At 33.0% G+C, this 21,421-nt stretch overlaps 1 protein-coding gene across 1 annotated transcript in view; it reads right to left on the reverse strand.

Annotated features, from left to right (window-relative positions):
- Window positions 1–2,783: 2,783 nt before the first annotated feature.
- The window catches only part of CHMP2B (charged multivesicular body protein 2B), a 29,784-nt gene continuing 11,146 nt past the window's right edge, over window positions 2,784–21,421 (reverse strand). Inside the window, exons 2-6 of the mRNA XM_004272646.3 lie at window positions 16,913–17,004; window positions 11,849–12,043; window positions 8,034–8,136; window positions 4,700–4,806; window positions 2,784–4,495 (exon numbers count right to left, since the gene is read on the reverse strand). Coding sequence (XP_004272694.1) covers window positions 4,385–4,495; window positions 4,700–4,806; window positions 8,034–8,136; window positions 11,849–12,043; window positions 16,913–17,004 — 608 coding nt within the window. The 3' untranslated portion in view covers window positions 2,784–4,384. The remainder of the gene's footprint in view (window positions 4,496–4,699; window positions 4,807–8,033; window positions 8,137–11,848; window positions 12,044–16,912; window positions 17,005–21,421) is intronic.

The raw sequence follows: 21,421 nt of genomic DNA on the forward strand, positions 1-21,421 counted from the left end.
CACATATAATCAGCATTAACTGGATGGCTGAAACTTTGATGTATCATGAACAACAAAAAAAAATAGTTTTCATGGGATTGACATATATACAGATATGTATAGATAACTGAGAACCTGCTGTATAGCACAGGGAACTCTACTTCATGTCGCTGTATGGTAGACACTAGCACAACATTGTTAGTTAACACAACACAACTATATCCCAATAATTAAAAAGAAATAGTTTTCAGTGGCCTGATCATCCATGCTTAAGCACACACCTAGCACCCAGGAGGTGTTAAATAATATATATAAATAATATATATATTTACTATATATATATAAAGGTTTTTCTTATTTGAGAGTAAATTCCAAATTATTCAGCTATGTGGATTTACAAGTACTTTCTCTTGATAATTCACCTGCTTAAAGCATACATTAGCTGGGGGGAGTGATTCTTTAGTTTGCAAAAGGCAGGGCAAAGTGTACATACATATATACACACCTAAAAATACATATATGCATGCCTTTGGAACTTTCAAATAGAAGCAAATGTAATGCAATATAAATCTAGAATAGTTTTTGCATTTAAAATCCAGACATTTTGCACTTAAAATATGAAACTGCTGGGAATGTTTTATCTGACATTATATAGCAAAAAGCATGTATACATGCTTAGTCATCATTACAGATGTATGTTTAGATCATATTATCAGACATTCATTTTGAAGGTCATTCTTTGCAACTTTAGATACAATTAGCATTGGAAACCAATTTTTCTCCCTGAAAATATTTTGAATCAATACTTAATATTGAAATAGCAATTCCTTAGTTATTTAGCTATTCATTGGTTGTAAATGCACTGGTATTTGCTATTAACTCATTTGTATAAATGAGTTTTGAGACTATATTTTCTAACTATATTGATAGCATTTTAACAGATACTGGCCTTTTTAAAAAATAGAAAATGGTTAATGTTATTTAGAATCCTAAACTGCAATTAAACAAATGACAAATGTGATTTGCTGTGCAGTATCTACATGTTCATACATTTGGGAATAAACGTCAAAAGCTGACTTTAGCCACACAGGCTTTCCAGCTCATGTTTTTGTGAGCTCTTCTGTGGTAAATCTTCAGGAATTCAGTAGAGTTCCACTAAAATGGGAAGATCTGTCACTTAGCCATTGGTATACTCAATTTTACCCTGTAGAGGTGGTTGAGAAACTCATTCATGTAATTTACCTTTCCATATCTAATGGTGGAAGTATTTATTTGTTAAAGGAAACATTTTCAGTGTTTGGGGACAGAGGGGTGTGTGTGTGTGTGTGTATGTATGTGCATGTGCACGTGTGTGTGCGTGTAGTGCGTTTTCAGGCTCTTAGGAGGATGGCTTGTGGGGGAGGAGGAAGTGTGTGTGCTGTTCCAATTGCAGGGTACCTCAAATCAGACTTCAGGATGCTCAGGCTTCAATCCAATTGACTCTAAGTTACAGGAATGGTCTTAAATACCTTTATGGGACTCAGCTTCTACAGAAAGGAAATTGGAAAAGATCTAGTTTTTTGTAGCTGCAAAACCCTATTCATGTAGAGTAATGGCATCAAAGGAGAAAGTCATCACAGGTCTCTTTTCAGATCTGCACATACACTATTTTAACATGGGAGTGTCTGAAATAGGGGTACATGTTTAAATTGGGCCCACTGGGATCAGGCTAGAAGTGTCACTACTGGGCTAGTAAGGAATGCACATGTGGCCAAGGGGCAAGGGCAGGCTTCTCCTAAAGGCATTCATTACAAAGAATAAAATACACATCACTGTGCAGGTCAAATAACATAAAGCTCACAGGCTACTAGATTCCCCACTCTGGTCTACAAGGTCACTTATCTTTTAAAAACAATTTTAAAATTTATTTTATTGAAGTATAGTTGATTTTCAATATTGTGTTAATTTCCTGAGCCCATTTCCACTATCCCTGCCATGACCAGGTGCTCCTCTCAGAGCACAGTCTGTGCAACACAGTCATGTGACAGATGGTCATTTTATGTTTTCTAAGTTGCGTATTGACATTTTTGTACCACATTCTACTTCTCTGAGACTCAGCAATCTCCTCCATCCATGACTTTTACATCCAGTAATAGAATAGGACATTGGGCTGCATCCCTTTCAGTAACAGAGAAATTGCTATATTCCTCTGCTCTCTTTCTACTGGCAAACTTTTGTTTGACTACAGCTGTTAAAGAAATCCTTTTGCCAAAAGTAGGAAATCAGGGAAATCAAGTTTAAAAAAAAAATCAGTATTTTCATTAAACTCAGTGTGTAAGAATCCTTATTTCCTAATCTTAAGGGTCTAAAAGGAAATTTTATTTTTAGCAAAGGATAGCGTAACATTACAAATTTATAGTGACTGTTCGTGAAAACTGCCACTAGAGCATTTTATAAATGTAGCCAAATCAGAATGACTCTACTTTTTCCTTTGGATCCCAAAGTCTTCTGTGGCATCCATTTTTGACTGAAATTTAAAAAATAAGCTCTAAGACCTATCTGTTTAAAAATGGTTATCCCCTGGAAGTTCTAGGAAAGAAACTGTCAGATAAATGTCATGTAAAACCACCAATTCTTAGACTTACTCCATTCACAAACATCAGTCTTGTATCAGCTGCTAATTCTTAAAAAGATAATTATTGCTAAAATGTAAGTAGCAGAGTTATCTAATTTTTCCTTCCAAGAAAGTAATAAAAATCAGTCTTTTGAAAAATTACCAGATATGCATAAAACTTTTAACTTTAGCAGAAACCAAAAATAGAGTTAAAGGAAAAAAAAGCGTAACAGCAATAAACCTTTATTGGGATTTTTTTTTTAACAAAATAATTTTAAAAACAAAACCCCCCACATGTAAACAAGAAAGTAAACAAGAAAGTTAGTTAGATTATTATGTACATCCAAGAATCAAAACAAGTTCTGGGTTAACATTCCATAATCCAGTAAAATGTTTTGACCCATCAATGTTCAGGGTAACTGCATTTAATATTATCAATAACGGAATCTTATCTTTGAACATTATAAAATGGTTTATGGATTATAAACTGGAAAGTTTAGGTTTTTGTTTTTCCCACCAATCCATATGCCACATGTCTACTAGTCCTAAAATGTATTGATGTTGTCCATATTAGTCCAAAATATCCATTATCCGAAATTAACCAGGTTACACCTATCTGATCTCCTCCAGAAGTTTTTATGGTGGGATGTGCTAGAACCCATATATGACAACATCATTTTTCAAAGCTAACCTAATTCTAAATTCTAACTAATCTGCCACTTCTTCACTTATTCTCACTTTCTATCCATACATTAAATACCATAGCAACTTTACCTTAAAAAATGCAGCTAATACATTAATACACATTCAGGCAGTAATTTCTGACAAAGTTATAGTTTATTTACCAAGAAAAAATGCTAATTTTTAAAATTTAGGTTGAGTACTGTCATAGTAGTGTTATTTAACTGAGAATGATGGCTTCAATTTAGAGGGTTCAGTGTACTCATTAATACAGTTCAAAACTAAGGAGATTAAATTATAACTCATATGGAGAAAATCTAAGTTCTTGGAAGAAAGATCAAAATATATTGTTTTATTACTAAAAAATGTTATTAATTCAGTGTCTCTTTTTGCTAATTATATTTAATTTACTTTTATAAGCTTTACAAAAAAGAGCCTGGATAATTTTTGTAAAAGGCTTCAATTTGAGTTTAAAATGTAATTCTTTTCTGTCAGTTAAAATGATTTAAAGATGTGCACAATATGTTTGTGCTATTTAAGGCAGGTGCCAAGCACATTTTGAAAGGTAAGACACTTACCAACTAGAATGTTCTCCCAAAGGAAAAAAAAAGAAAAGAAAAGCTCATAACAGTTTTTGTTTAAGACAGATGTTTAAATAGCACTCTTCTTTTAGGTAATTTAAAAATAATTTGGCAGGTGAACCACCTATGGTCATAACACATATCGCTTACAAAGGACAAGTTAACAGATACAGAATTAATGATATACTTTTAATATTTTTACAGGTCTCTTTAAGCTGGTGCCTAGTGGCTTTAACAAGATTTGTATTCAGTGAAAAAGATTTAGAACATAAACTACGCTAAGTAATGAATATAATTTCTCTATGCCATGCAGAAGTCAACATTTACACATCATCACTCCTAAACAGTTTTAATTAAAATCCAAACTGTTCCCATTTTTGCATCATTGTCATTCTTTGGCAAAAGATTCAAAACAGCCATGGGTTAGGAAACAACTGTTTACTCATGGTCTTCATTTTTGCAAAATAAATGTGTTTTGTAAAAGGAAATCTGCACTGTGCCTGGTTTATACTAAATAATTATAATAGGCAAAATATAATGGCTTTTTTGATTAATCTACTCCTAAAGCTTTAAGTTGCCGTTCAATCTCTTCATCGGAGATTGTAGCCTTTGAAGTAGAGGCAGATGGTAAGCTTCGGGCTGCTGATGGAGCTTTGGCCATCTATATTAAAGAGAGAAAAAGAGAAAAAATGTGTATTATCAAACTTTTGGGATAGGACATAAAGGATGTGCTGCAAACCGGTGTAATTTACTTTTCAAACAAATATTAAAAATATACAACCTAACATAAAGGAAAACTTAAAACAATTAAGTGACACAAACGATAGAGAAAATATTTCCAACTGAGAGAATAAGACATTCATACCTTTCCAGAGATTTCAATTCCAATTTCATCAAGAACTTGATTCACAATATCTTGGCTTTCTTCTTCATCATCAGAGCCATCAAAGATGTCATCAAGTGTGTCATTGACTTGAGAGGAGGGGAGGAAACAAAGCAGTTACTTTCAAACAGATTTCAGGTTAGGTTTATATTTTTAGAAAAAGGCCCAACTATGTAATTTACACAGTACAAATAAAATTTATGAATAGATGGAGAAAAGTAAAGATCTTAGGTAGTTTACACTTAAGTAGAACAGAAAAAAAAATAAACAGTTTGTGATAAATGGAAAGGTAAATGATTATAAAGCTTCAAAGGGAAGAGAGTATATCCACCTGGGGGGAAGTAAAATGTGAGATGGTCCTTGAAGAACACACAGGATTTAACCAAACAGAGATAGCGTAGTGTGAGCAAAGACAATAGGGAATATATATAAGAAAGAGTAAGTTCCTCTGTTTATTTAAGATGTATAAATGGAAAATGGTTGAGAAGGAAAGAATCAAAGCAACTGGCCTGTGATCATTACTAACATGATCACCGGGAAATGCCCCCAGAGAAAGGAAGACAAATAACCTAGTCTGATCTCTCTGTAAGCATGCTGCAAATTGGGCTCCTGGTAAACAGACTAATATTTGCTAGCAAGAGAGTCCTTGTTTATGGAATGCTCCTAGCAGGCTGTTTTTGCTTTGGTATTGCTATAGCTACTATCTATGGGTTTATATCCATGATTCCCTAGAAAATAACATAAAAGGTAGGTAACCATCTGAGGTATAAATTTAATATATTTCCTAAAATGCTCTTTTCAACATGAGATGATAAGCAGACCTATTGGACACATCATCTCTTATGCTAGGTCAAAGAGCTTATGTCTGATATGGAAAGAAAAGATTTGGAGAGTCATTTGGGATGTCCACCACTCTCCTTGTTTTGCATATGCATCTTAAGAGCCTGTATCCTTGACATTGCTACTAAAGCTTGATATTGGTTAAGATCTCTGATTTGTATGAGCACGGTTTGATAATTTAATTTTTTGTGTTAGTTTAATAGTATAAAGTCAATTGGAAAAAGCTAAACAGCTAAAGGCCAAGAAAGTGGAATATCATCTCCGAAGAAGTAAAATGAATGTTAAGACTTTAATTACAATCTCAATTCTTCCACTTAGTACCTGTGCAACTTTGGGGGAAGTCACTTTACCTCTCCGGGCCTCAGTATTCCACTGACAAAATAAAGGGGCTTGACCTGAAAATTGTTTCTGATTTATAATGTAGGATTTTATTTTGTAGTCAGAAAGAAGCCACTGTGGGAATATGATCAGCACACTCAGAGGTAAGCTTCTAGAAAAATAATTTAGCAGTGATACTCAGATTATAGTGAAGTAACAAGGGAGGTGGGGAGTCCAGGTCAGAGTTTATAAGGGCCTGAATGCAAAACGACTTGCAGAAAAAATGAAAGAAAAGGATGGAGGAGAAACACCAGAATGGTGTAATCAGGATGTAATAAAAATTTCCCAAAGATCTTGTTTCCAAAATCTAAATGTGAACAAGCGTTGGAGCAACACTGTACAATATAAATTCTAATTGGACAAAGACATGTCCATTTAAACCTTGAATTTATCTTTGGGTGAAAATACTAATGTTAAAATACCTTACTGAAAAAACAAGTAACCACCAATAACTACTATTCTTTCAGACTCACTTTCAAATTACTAAAACACAAACAAGAACTGTGACAGATACAAGTTTTAAGTACGAGCTTATTGATTCTCTTCATTATAGCTTAATGGAATAGTTAATCCCTCTGTTAAGATCTGCCCACACCTGTGCCACCACTGGAATCCACATAAACATATTAGATACCGTGATCATTATATAAATGACAATTCCCTCAGTCATTAAAAATTCACTAATGATGTCTTCGAAAAATTATATTTTTAAAAGTAAAGGTTCAAAGTAAAAACTAAAGTAAACAATTTTTGGAATTATCAAAGATACATGTACAGTATCATTAAACCTTAGAAGGAAAATAGATACTCTGAAATAGAATACTAGAACAAAAGTAAATTTAGTAATCCTAGTAATTTAATTAGATACTATTTTATGCAATAAATGCCATTAAATTAAAATGCTAGCAGATAAGCAGAACTAAACTGGCATATCCCAACATAGTTGTAAAACAATTAGAAAATATCTTTGCGAAATAATGATGCCAGCTTTGACATATACAAATAATGATTCAATGTTGACCAGGGTGTTGTGAAGGGTCACTCATTTATTATCGGTGAAATAAAGATGGGTATGGTCCTTCTGGAAAAAGTCTGGCAGTATGAATCAAAAGCTTTATAAAAGTTAATACTCTAAGAACATTGAAGAAATTCAGACAAAGAAACATATTTATCAAAGGATTATCAAATACATTGAACATTTTAAAACAATCTTATTGATCAATGTAAGAATGGTTCAATAAATTAGGGTATATTGATGTTACATAATATTAAAGCCATTAAAAAAAATAGACTTCAGAGAAAATTCAAGGTAATGAGTACATGTTTATGTTATACTACTGTTTTTTAAAGGCAAGGTAAGATTCAAAATTGTCCATGTTATATTATCTCATTTTATAAGATATGGAAAAATATAGGAAAGACATATACAATGTTAACCCTAACTATATCTGGGTGGTGTGATGATAAATTTTTTTTATAGCTTTGTTCATTTTATTCCTCATATTTCCACCACAGCCTGTAGTTTATACTCAAAAAGAAGAAAATTAAATATTAAATTTAGACTCTGGAAAGGGAAAAAGAAAAAAGAAAGAACTCTGTTATCTCTACCTCCAATATAAATAGATTTTCTATAGCATGAAATATATACATTAAATTTATATATAGATAGATATACATTAGATATTCTATAGTATGAAAAAATAAAAATATATCTTCTATATATATTTATAGATCTTCTATAGTATGAAAGAATCAACACAACTCTTAAACTATCTAACTTATACCAGGAAGAGTTATTTTATTCACAAGTTGGTTTTGGTCCTCTAATCAACAAAGTAAGACTGCTGAGGCCAATATGGCATAGAAATATGGCATCACATATTTTATATTTTTCCTTCAGTTAAATGTTAATAGAATTTTGAGCCTTATATAAAAATACAATGAAATTACAATATAGTCATCTATCTAGAAGGAAGCTGTATCATTTCTTTTCTCATCATTTGTGCCTTCGTGGATGAGAATATGAGGTTGCTAGTAAATAAACTTGCTAATTCAAAGAGAAAAACCTGTAAATTTCATTACAAGTTATTAAACTTACTCATTTCTTCAGTCATTTCCATTTTCATGTTTTCCTTCTGGAAATTCTGCATTGTTTGTAATGTCTTTTGTGGATCCATCTTCTTGTTAACTGCCTGCATTGTCTAAATATATGAAAAGATTCACGTTAGCTACATAATTATGAAAATTTTACTATGGAGTAAGTCCAAAGGGAGCACATCAATAAAAGGCAGGTTTCTTAAAGATATTCTACCATAATCAAACATAATAGCGTTAGTATTCTAGAAAAAAAATGAAATGCTCATTTGGAAACCATCTGCTTAACATCTATATAATAAAGACAACTGCAAAAAAACTCATCTGAACAGTAGGCAAAAAATTATATAATAAAAAACACTGGGGCTTCCCTGGTGGCGCAGTGGTTGAGAGTCTGCTTGCCGATGCAGGGGACACGGGTTCGTGCCCCAGTCCGGGAAGATCCCACATGCCGCGGAGTGGCTAGGCCCGTAAGCCATGGCCGCTGAGCCTGCGCGTCCGGAGGCTGTGCTCCGCAACGGGAGAGGCCCGCGTACCACAAAAAAAAAAAAACACTGACAACATAAAATCCACTGCTACTCAAATGGGAAAACTACATTTGCCTATAATGTGGCAAGCAGGTAATGTCTAAATTAAAAAGAATTGTTTAATTTTTTCAAAAAATTTCAAAAGTTTTAATGTCTAAATTAAAGGATATACTAGCATACATATTTAACCTATTAATTCATTTTAAACCATGATTTCAAGAAATGTTCAAAACATTGAGTTTTGCAAAAATACGTGAAAAGAATTCTCTTACATTTTATATTCACAACTACTTTTGTTAAAAGAAATTAATGCCACCTAGTAAGGCCAAAATATTTTATATATTATTATTATATATGTGTCTGTGTATATATTATATGTAATATGTCAGTTTCAAAGATACAAAGCAAACACGGTCTTTTATGCATGCTGCAGCCAAAGTAATCTTTGCAAGTATGACACTGTACCCCCCCAACCCCCACCAGCCCACATATACCTAACTCTCCAGTGGCTTTGCATTTCTTTTAGTATTAAAAGCCAAATTCCATAATTGACCTGTGATACCAAGCACCATCTGAACTCTGATTAACAAGCCAGTCTCATTCTACACCACTGTCCTCTAGACACACTGATCTAACATTTCCTTAAATGTGCTATGTTTCCTCCTGCCACAGGACCTTTGCATATACTGTCCCTCACCTGGAATGCTCTTCTTTATTTGCTTTCACTATCAATACTTCAGATTTCAGTTTACATACAACTTCCTTAGGGAAGTAGTCCCTGACACCCTAGGTTAGAACAGATACCCCTGTTAAATCCTACTCACTATAGATAAAATTTTATTTATTGGTGTAAATTACATTACTTTACTCGCAAATTACATTACTGTTACAAAAATATACTAAAAACAACAAGGATGCTGACAGTGATAATAGAGCAGCTAATGCCTATATATATTAGCTTTCTGTGTGCCAGGCACTATTCTAAGCACTTTACATACAATATTTAAAGTTAATTGACATTTAAACCTAACAAGTCTTTATGTGCTAGGTATTACCATTTCCCCTCCATTACAAATGGAAAATGAAGGTATAGGAAGGTGAAATAGCTTGCTAAGGTCACAGAGCTACCAAGTGAGATCTGAACCTAAGTAATCTGACTCCAAAGCTTATGTTTTTAATCACTGCACTAAACTACATCTCAAATGGGCTGCCTTTTAAATAGACTTTAACCTATTACAGGTTAAGCCCTTGCCTGGTTTTGCTTTCCATTTCATCTCCATCACTTATTATAATTCCTACTTAGGGGACCTAAACAAATATTTCCTGAATTAATAAATTTCTGAGAAATTTAAGTGAAAACTAATTCATACATTGCTATATGGCAGGACCACATTAGGTACCTTTTCCTCCCCTGTCACATGCAGAAAATTGCAAAATGAGTAGTCTTCCTCCTCAACATTATTGAAACGTTATCCAGTCCAGGTGTGTGATCTTCAGATATCTTTTCCTCAAATTAGACAGATATTTAGTTCTGTCAATTTGGTAAAACCAAAAAAGGAAAAAAAAGTTTTTGCCTTTAACTGTGTTTTTCACTGTAAGATGACTAAGATTCCTAGAGAGTAAAAACTAACAGAACGAAGGTATATTGAAATATTCTGTTTTTTTAAGGAACAAATGTGCCACTGTACATAAGATGGGCACATTCTATTTTCATGTGTTCTGCAGTCTAAAAGGCAATTATACTTGGTCCTCATTATTTCTGGATTCCTTAGTTTTGAATTTGCCTACTCACTAAAATATATTTGTAACAAGTCAACACTTGCACTACTTTTGTGCTCACTTGTGGACATGCGCAGAGCTGCAAAACATCTGAGTCACCCAACACACGTTTCCAGCTTTGTTCAAGCAAGGTGACACTCTGCCATCTTGACTCAGAACTAATACTGTAAATTAGTGTTTTCTTTGCGGTTTATTTTGTGCCTTTGGTTGGTTGAGGGTTAAAATGTACTGAAGTGTGGTCTAGCGTTTCTAAGTGCAAGAAGCCTGTGACGTGCCTTGGATCAAATGTGGAAAAATTGGAAAAAATACAAATGTGGAAAAAATACATTTGTTAGATAAGCTTTTTTCAGGCATGAGTTACAGTGCTACTGACCATGAGTTCAATGTTAATGATCAACTATGATAAGTAAGGTGTCTTTCAACAGAAACATATAAAACAGGGTTAGGTATAGACTGGTTGACAAAAATTCTGATCAAAGGCTCACAGGAACCTAAGCCTGCATTTCCCCTAGGAGCAATGGTTTGATATTCCCTAATTCAGTATTCCTGACTTTATAGAACATAACTACTGCAAATAATGAGAATCAACTGTTATGTACTATTTTCCTAATATAAACCTGTACTTTCTCTCCTCTGTAACTTTTTTTCCTTTTGCTCTTCACATTCATATTCTTTCTTCCCTTTATTTAAAGCCTATTGATATTTAAGACGTAGGTCTTCTGAAATGTCTTTCAGATCAAGTATAATTGCCTTTTAAACTGCAGAACACATGGAAATAGAATGTGTCCATCTTATGTACAGTAAGTACTATTCAGGGATCTGTGCAGTTTACTGAAACCTAGTATAGACTGATGTATAGTGAGTTTCCTTGTCAGACACATCTTAACCTCCTCCCATCCCCGACTGAACTACATAAGATCTGTGAGGGCAGAGCCTTTGTCTGGAATTTCTGATTTCTCACAATTCTTAATATACATCAAAGAGTTCATTACTTATTAAATGTCTGAAAGGCTCATAGTCCTTTAAGGTCTATAGTAAAAATACTAATTTTTTTAATGTAAAGACTGTAAGTTAAACTTAAGTTCCTGATAAAAATTAACTGATAAATTCTTCTCACGATACTGATGTGTCCTTCTGACACATTCATGAAAATGAATCAAGAGAAAATTATTATTCAAATTATTATACCAAAACTTACGGCATAATGAAATAAGGCCAAAAATCTTAAAATGATGTTTTAAGTCAATTTTAAAAATTTAGAAGCTACATATAATCTTGGAACAGTGGAACTGCCCTGGAACAAAAATTTTTATATTAAAACAAATCAATAAAAGAATCTAGTAATATTTATCTGGATTATGTATTATAACTCATTTTATTAAAAATTAGAAAGATTCTGTAACACATATATATCAGAGGGTGCTTTAAATTTAATTTGAATCTAATCTGAATACTGACATTTAAATATCTCAGATAAAATCATAAAGCTATGGATATAAAGGTTCCCACTTACTTTTGCTGTGGTAGACATTGCTCCTGCCATCTTCATCTGGGAGTTCATCACTTTTGTTTGTGTGGACATAGACGTGACTTTTGAACTTACAGCAAAAGTTCTTGTTTTCTGTTTCCTTAGATGTACAAGCTGTTTGGCTAAAACTCTGCAAGCTTCTTTATTACCAATCTTGGCCATTTTCTTAATTTCTAATTCCTAAGAGAGGAAGTAAAAAGAGGGGAACAAAATCATTAAGGGGAAGTCCTCAATGATTTAAGAAGAATAGACTGAACATATACAATATACCATTTCACCCTGATTATGAAAAAAGAAAGAGGCTAGTATAAAGTCACAGAAATAGTAATATGAGAGGGAAATTTATTCTACATGTTTACATGGAAAAGAGAGAACTAGTACCTTCATCCAGAAACACAAAACAAGTCTACAAAACAGTACTCACATAAAGCCCAGAAGAGAATTTAAAAACTCAACCCAAAAGCAGGTAGGAAAAAAAGGAAAAAATCAAACGAAGAGTTGGTAGGAGATAGCAAAATAGAAGACCACAGTGGTATATTTAAAGCTAGTAATATAGACAATTATGTTAGGTGAAAAGATCCATCTCCATCTCAAATAAAAGGCAGACTGTTATATTAGATAAGAACATAAAGGCAATTATATGCTATCTCAAGAAACCAAATTTAATTACCAAAACAAAGCTAAATAGAGCTAAGTAAAAGGATAGAAGAATATATTCTATATAAATACTTACTAAAATCTGGAAATTTGGAGTGGTTACATTAACCAGATCAAAAAAACTTAAGAAAAAGGAGTATTACCAGAATAAAAAGGGGTATTTCAATAATAATAAAGGAATTAATACATAAAGGTGTCAAAACAATCCTAAATGTGTACGCACCTAAAACAGTACTTCCAAATTTATGAAGCAAAAACTGATAGAACTGAAAGGCATAACAGACAAATACATAACTAGGATGAGGGGTATCAACAGCTCCTTTCTTAAGTATATTGCTGTACTTGTTAGGACAAGTGGACAGAAAATCTGTAATGATACAGAAGATTTACAAAAACACTATCACCAACTTGACCTAAGCAACATTTACTAAAAGCTCCATCGCCAACAGCAGAATACTCACTCTTTGCAAGTGTACACTAAAAATAAAAATCACCAAAATATACCATATTCTGTAACAGAAAACAAGGCTCAACAAATATAAAAGGATTGAAATCATATGAGGTATGATCTCTAACTACAGTAAAATTAAACTAGAAAGCAGTAAGAAAAATATGAAAGGAAAAACAGAAGCAGATATCAAACAATGTGGTTTGAAATAAGTCATGGGTTAAAGAAAAAAATCAGAGGGGAAATGAGATAATATTTTAAATTAATAAAATGAAAATGCCCCATATCAAAACGTGTGAGCTGCAGTTAAAAAAAATTCTTAGAAATGTATAGCATTAGAGCTTACATTAAAAAAATGAATATCTCGTCAGCTTCAAAAATAGAGAAAGTAGAAAGAAGAGCAAATAAAACATAAAGTAAACAAAAGGAAGGAAATAATATAAACAAGAAATGTATGAACTAGGAAAGGAAAAAATACAGAAAATTAATGAGATCAAAGGCTGTTTTTTTACAGGAAATTGATCAAATTGATAAACCATTAGCCAGTCAGAAGAGGGAAAAAAACCGAGACAGACAGAGAGAACACACAAACGATAAATATTGGGAATGTAAAGGGAGGCATCACTTTATATCCTAAAGATGTTAAAGAATAATAAAAAATATTATAAACATGATGTCATTACCTTTTAAAATTTAGTAGAAATGGACAAATTACTTGACAGATGCATACTACCAAATCTCATTCAGAAAGGTAGATAGCGTGATCCATTCTAATCTATTTTCTAAAACTTGAAAATTTTAGAATTTAAAAATCTATCCACAAAGATAGATTTTTGTGTAGCTTAAAATCTATCCACAAAGAAAACTGCACTCCCAATGGCTTTACTGATGAAACCTATCAAACTTTTAAGAAAGAAATACACAAACCCTTCCAGTAAATGAAACAGTAAGGCACACTTGCCAATTCATGCTTTAAGGTCAGCAGTACTCTGACGTCAAAACCACATAAAGACACTATACAAAAAGATAACTACAAATTAACAGCTTTTATGAACAGAGATGCTAATATTCTTATGAAAATTTCAGCAAATAGAAATAAAAGTATTTTTAAAAAATTCATCATTTCCAATGAAGTTTATCCCAGTAGCAAAAGCTTGATTCAGCTTTGGAATTCAACTTTGGAATTCATCAATGATGTAATTCACTATACTATCAGACTAAAGAAGAACTACATAATCATCATCTCAACAGATGCAAAAAAAAAAAAAAAAAAAGCAGCACTTGACAAAATTAATTCCTGATAAAAACTCTCAACAAACTAGATACAAAAGGAACTTCCTCAACCTGAGAAAGGGCCTCTACAAAAAGCCTACAGTTAATATCATACTTAATGATGAAAGACTGAATGTCTTCCCCTAAAATCAGTAAAAAGAGGTTATAAACCACTTTTAACATTGGAAGTCCTGGCCAGTGTAATAAGGTATAAAAAAAAAAAGCATTAAGATTGAAAAGGAAGATGAAAAATTTTATTTACACAGATGACATGACTGTCTATGTAGAAAGAGATAATAAAATAGAACAGAATCCTCAAACAGGTTACTAGAATAAGTGAGTTTAGGAAGGTTACAGGATAAAAGATCAATATACAAAAAAATGAATGTATTTCTAAATACCAGCAACACAAAATCAGAAATCTGATGAAAGAAGCACAGGATCAGTATAATTACAAGTACAAATACTGCTGAGAAAAATTTTAATCTAAATAAATAGATATAGCATGCTCATGGGTTGAAAGATTAACATTGTTAAGATGCCAAATTGGTTCAATGTAATCCCAATCAAAATCTGATCCTTTTTTGTAGAAATTGACAAGTTTACTTTAAAGTTCATAGGGAAATACAAAGCACCTAAAATACCCAAAACAATTTTAAAAAGAAGCACAAAACTTAAGGGTTAATGCTATACAACTTTAAGACTTAATTATTAAGTGTTAGTAAAAACAGTGTGGTATTGGCTTAAAAATAGTTATATAGTAAAGCAATTATACTCTAATAAAGATATTAAAAAAAAAAGAATAGTCATATAGGTCAATGGAATAGCATAGAGTCAAGAATGAGGCCCACGTGTATTTGAACAAATGATTTTCCGCAAAGATGACAAGATATTTGAATAGGGAAAGATGTCACCAACAAATGATGATGGAGCAACTGAATATCCAAATGCAAAACATGAAGCTCTACCCTTACCTGACAACACAGTAAAATTTAATTCAGTAAGATTCACAGTCCTAAATGTAAGAACTGAAATTATAATACTTCTAGAAGAAAATCTCAGAGAAAATATTAGTGACTTAGGGTTAAGCAAAGATTTCTTAGATAGGACACTAAAAGTACTAAATCACAGAAGAAAAAAATAAATAAATTTCACTTGATCAAAATAAAAATCTTCTGTTCCTCAAAAGACACTCTTAGGGAAATAAAGGACCAAGCCAAGAACTGGAAAAAATAACTGCAAAACATATATTCAATAAAGCACTTGCACTCAGAATATATAAAGAACTCTCACAACTAAATAATTAGAAAACTTGATGAAAAAAATAGGTAAAATATTTCAATAGACACTTTGGCAAAGAAAATATTTAAATGGTGAACAGGCACATGAAAAGATGCTGAACATCATTAGTGATTAGGGAAATGCAATTTAAAATGACAATCTACTAAACACCACTAGAATGGCTAAAATATGAAGACTGTAAACTCCAACTATTGGCTGGGATGTGAAACAATTTTATTCTCATATATAACTGGTGGGAACAGAAAATATTATAGTTATATATATACTCTCATATATAACTGGTGGGAACAACAACTTTGAAAAATTATTTAGCATTCGTATACAGTCAAACATACATTTAACCTGTGATCTACCAAGCAATCCCACCCCTAGGAAACATATGTTCAAACAAAGACTTCAACTGAATGTTTATAACAACCTTTATCAAAATAGCTGAAACCTGGAAATAACCCAAATGTCCACTGGCTGGTGAATGGGATAGACAAACTGTGAAATGTCCACACAATGAAATAATATTCATCAATAAAAAGGAGTTAGTATTCATACATGTAACAACACTGATTAATCTCAAAATAATTAGGAATGAAAGAAGCTATATAAAAATGAATTCACTTTATGATTCCATCTATATAAAATCCTAGGAAATGTAAACTAATCTACAATGACAGATCAGTGTTGCCTAACTATGGAGGGAAACAGGGAGGGATGAGTAGAAGGGACTACAAAGGGAAAAAGGAAACTTTTGGTGATGATGGATATGTTCATTATCTTGACTGTAGTAATGGTTTCATGAGTTAATACATATGTTAAAATGTATCAAATTGTATGCTTTAAAAATGTACAGTCAACTGCATGTCAAGTATACCTCAAACATGCTGGTTTTAAAAAATATTTTAAGCAACATACATTTAAAAGCATAACATAAAAATACAGAAAGATAGCCAATCTATTAAAAAAGTACATTTATTATCACAGACCCAATAACAGTTAAAATATCAAGTAAGACACCTATGAGTTAACATAATTATTTTCTTGTAACACTCTCTTGTTTTCTAGGACTATTTTATCTTTGCTGATAACTGACAAGAAGGTGGCTGCTTTAAGCAATATTTCTTCCTAGGCATTCATGTCTTTCACAAACTGAAGAATATAATCAGCAGAATACACAATACACAGAATCCTGATAAAAGTCAGCAGAATGACACAGTAAACAAAGGTAAGCAGAAATTGCAGGAAGACGTTAAACGTCATTTCTTAGTAAAGTAAATCACTTACCACCTGTCGTGTCTTTTTCCTAGTTAGCTAATTATTCCAACACTGATTTATAAATTTGTTTGAAAAGTTAAACTGAAATTTAATGTTTTACTTACCAGCTGTTTTTCTTGTTTCTCTAAAGCTGCTCGATCTCTGATTATAGCCCTCTGTGTACCTCGTAACTCTCGATTCTGTTCCTTTATTACATCTAAGAGAACCACAAAAGAAACCTAAATGTATGAGCTGTAAAATCTTCTTCAATACCATTTAAAATACTGGACTCAGAAACCTCAATAAAAAAAAACCAAAAAAACCTTAAATTACAAGATGTTATTTTTTTTGTTTCAATTCAATATACTAAAAATTAATCAAATGTTAAAACAAATTATAAATATCGATTATATAAAAAAGTACAGAAGTGCAAATATGCTATAGTTTAGCCAAAAGTATATATAAATCACAGTAAAATACTCCCTTAGAGAACTGATTATTATACAATGTTTTATATGGCATATATATATATGTCATATGCATACACACATGCACACACACACACGTGCACACACACACACACATGCACACACACACACACACACCCTTCTCATCTCTCCTTACTCCAGTATTACATGAAATTCCAAGAAGGAAGACAAGCAATGTGTTTATTAAATCTTTTTTTTCTACACTAAATCATCATAACAGAGTGAAGCAGCCGACCTTCCAATGAAGCAGATCTGGATTTGAATCGCACCTCTGCCACTTGATAATTATATGATGATACCTTGCAAAGTTAGTTAACACTCTAAACCTCAGGTTTCTTACAAAATTAGGATTGTTGTTAAGGAGTAAATAACATACACAATGCCCTGATATATTGTAAGTGTCCAGTCATTGTTAATGTCTTTCTCATTTATCTCAATTCATCTGGATCCACCGGTCTCACCTTTTTGTTTAAAAGATTGTTTTTTGATGTGGACCATTTTTAAAGTCTTTATTGAATTTGTTACAATATTGCTTCTGTTTTATATTTTGGTTTTTTGGCTGTGAGGCACATGGGATCTTAGCTCCCCGAGCAGGGGTCGAACCCACACCCCCTGCATTGGAAGGCGAAGTCTTAACCACTGGACTGCCAGGGAAGTCCTAGCCTTACCTTTTGAAGAATTAAAATATTAGTCTGAGACTGACAGACTATCATTTGGGTTAACTGTTACTAAATAGTGATTTCTTCAAAGGATCACAGATATGGATAGTAATGCTTGCCAAAACTGAATCTTGTCAGGAATCTTGCTAAGTGCTTACATACAGTATACAGTATAATGTTCACAATAATGCCATGGAGTTGGTTTTTCTATTATTTTATATATATGAGAAAACTAAGTGTTAGTAAGTTTAAATAATGTGCCCAAGGAATCCAAGTGTTGTCTCCTGAATCAGTGATCTTAATCATTTCACTAGAGCACCTTTTTAGTAAAGAGGTAGATTTAAAACCACCACCACCACAATAGAAAGAATAGTCTCTTCATCAAATGGCACTGGGAAAACTAGATATCCACATGACACACACACACACAAAGAAATCGGACCCCTACCTCACACCATATTTAAAAATTAACTCATAAAAGATTAATGACCCAAATATAAGAGCTAAAATCATAAAACTCAGAAGAAAACACAGGAGTAAATCTACATGATTTGCGATTTGGCAACTGATTCTTAGATATGACACTAAAAGCACAAGCAGCAAAAGAAAAAACAGATAAACTGGACTTCATGAAAATTAAAAACTGTGATTAAAGGACATTACCAAATGAAAAGACAGTGTAGAAAATGGGAGGAAATATGGGCTTCCCTGGTGGCGCAGTGGTTGAGAGTCTGCCTGCCAATGCAGGGGACACGGGTTCGGGCCCTTGTCCGGGAAGATCTCACATGCCGCGGAGCGGCTGGGCCCGTGAGCCATGGCCACTGAGCCTGTGCGTCCGGAGCCTGTGCTCCGCAACGGCAGAGGCCACAGCAGTTAGAGGCCTGCGTACCACAAAAAAAAAAAAAAGAAAAAAGAAAAAAGAAAAAAGAAAAAAAGAAAATGGGAGGAAATATATGTAAATTATATATGAGTCTAGTATCCAGAATATATAAAAAACTCTGATAGCTCAAAAACAAAAGACAAACAACTCAATAAATGAGTGAAGGCCTTGAATAGACATTTCTCCAAAGATACACAAATGGCCAATAAACACTTGGAAAAGATGCAAAATATCATTAGTCATTAGGAAAACCAGATACCACTTCACATCTGCCAAAATCGCTATAATCAAAAAAAGGAAAATAAGTGTTGATCTGCCAGTAGGAATGTAAATTATTTCAGCCACTGTGGATAACAGTTGGGTGGTTCCTCAAAAAGTTAAACATAAAATTACCAAATCACCTCACAATTCCCCTCGTAGGTATTCACCCAAAAGAACTGAAACAAGTACCTAAACAAATACTCTCTACACAAATGCAGCACTATTTACAATAGTCAAAAGGTGGAAACAACCCAAATGTCCGTGAACTGATGAATTGATAAACAAACTGTGGTATATACATATAATATAATGGAATATTGTTCAGTTATTTAAAAAAATGAAGTACTGATACATAGTGCAACATGGATAAACCTCAAAAGCGTGCTAAGTGAAAGAAGCCAGTTACAAATGGTCTTTTATGATTACACTCGTATGAAATATCCAGAATAGGTCCACAAAGACAGAAAGCAGATTGATAGTTGCCAGGAGTTGGAGAGAGGGCGGATGGATGAGTCACTACTTAATGGATATAAGGTTTTATTCTAAAGTGATGAAAATGGTTTGGAACTAGAGATCATGGTTATACACCATTGTGAATGTACTAAACGCTACAGACCTGTTCACTCTAAAATGATTAATGTCATGGGACTTTCATCTCAATTAAAACAGCAGCAAAGCCAGCAACCGTTATCCTTTCTAGTGATGGAGCATCACAACTTATATTCTATACATTTCTGTTTTAATGATACTTTACTCAGAATACAAATAACGAATTACACTGAGTAATAGGCACCATACAAAGTGCTTCACAACAACCCCCAAAGGTAGGTACTATTATCTCACTTGTTTCAGAGGGGGTAATTGATATTTGGTGAGGTAATCTGCCCCAGGGAGAAAAAGTGGTAGGATTCACATACAGCCATTCTGATTCCAAGGCCTCTGATTTTAAATATGCTGTTACACTGTGAAGCTTTTAGGAAAACAAAAAGTAAAGTTATCAGAGACATAATCCTTATAAATATTGATCCATATCAATAAAAATACTGTTAAAACAGAATGAAAAACATTTCATGTTATTATATAGAATATAACTAATCAACTACAATGACTTTCTGAATAAAAGTTAAAATAAGATGCCAGAGCTCCTATATCCTACATACAAGACATCTATTTCTCCTCCTTTTCTTACTCTGTCTCTCAATGAAGTTATATTGGTGGACATCTCATGCTCAGGATTTACTAAGAACACATTCTATATGTTCCTTAAATATAAGAATATGAAACCATAAAATATCTATATGGGAGGAGAAAAGAGAGGGAGCTCTCTCCCTCCACCAACTTTCTTCTGGATGGGAAACATGTTTCATTTAAAAAAGAGGGAAGGAGATATTCTACAGACAAATATATCTGGGAAATGTTCAAGTTGGAAAAAAAAATAAACCGATTTCTTTGCTTCAAGGCTTCTAAGAACATTTAACATAAGAATATACACTGTCAATCTTTAAGGGGAGAATATGTGATAGATTGTTTCCCAAATTTATTAAGCCAAGGATCCCTTTTGAGAAATCTCTATTAAAATTTCTCAGATACAAATGTTTCATGGAGCATTGGTTGGGATCTTATTCTAAAATAACATGCCTTATTAGTTTGCTAGGGCTATCATAACAAACACCACAGACTGAGTGCTTAAACAACAGAAATTTGTTTTCTCCTAGTTCTGGAGGCTGTAAATCCAAGATTAAGGTGCTGGCTGGGTTGGTTTTTCCTGAGCCCTCTCTCCTTGGCATGCAGATGTCCACCTTCTTGCTGTGTCCTCACATGGCCTTTTATCTGTGTGTGCCCATCCCTGGTATCTCTTCCTCTTCTTATAGGGACATCAGTCCTATTGGATTAGGGCTCCACCCTCATGATCTCTTTTAACCTTAATAATCTCCCTAAAGACCCTATCTCCAAATACAGTCACATTAGGAGTTGGGGCTTCAACATACCAATTTTAAGGGGACATAATTAGGTCCACAACACATGATATTTTTCCTCTGACATCTACAGATTCATACTAAACAAAATAACAAAGAAAGCGCTCATTTCCCCTTTCAAAACAGTCATTAGCCTTTTCATCCTCAACATTTAAACCCTCCAAATTTTTATCTTTTGGTCTTAGTTCCCTATTTTGCCCAAGGCAATGGATTGGTATGAAAACATTCACCACTTATCCTACTATTTTAATAGAAAATATGCCCTAAATTTAAAACTATGGAATTACAAATGAACTTTTAGAGTACAGCCCCTTTGTATACTAAAAACTCCCTGAACTCAACTAGGATAAGATGAAATATTAAAATAATG

Source organism: Orcinus orca, chromosome 5, assembly GCF_937001465.1.
Source record: "Orcinus orca chromosome 5, mOrcOrc1.1, whole genome shotgun sequence".
Lineage (NCBI taxonomy): Eukaryota > Metazoa > Chordata > Mammalia > Artiodactyla > Delphinidae > Orcinus > Orcinus orca.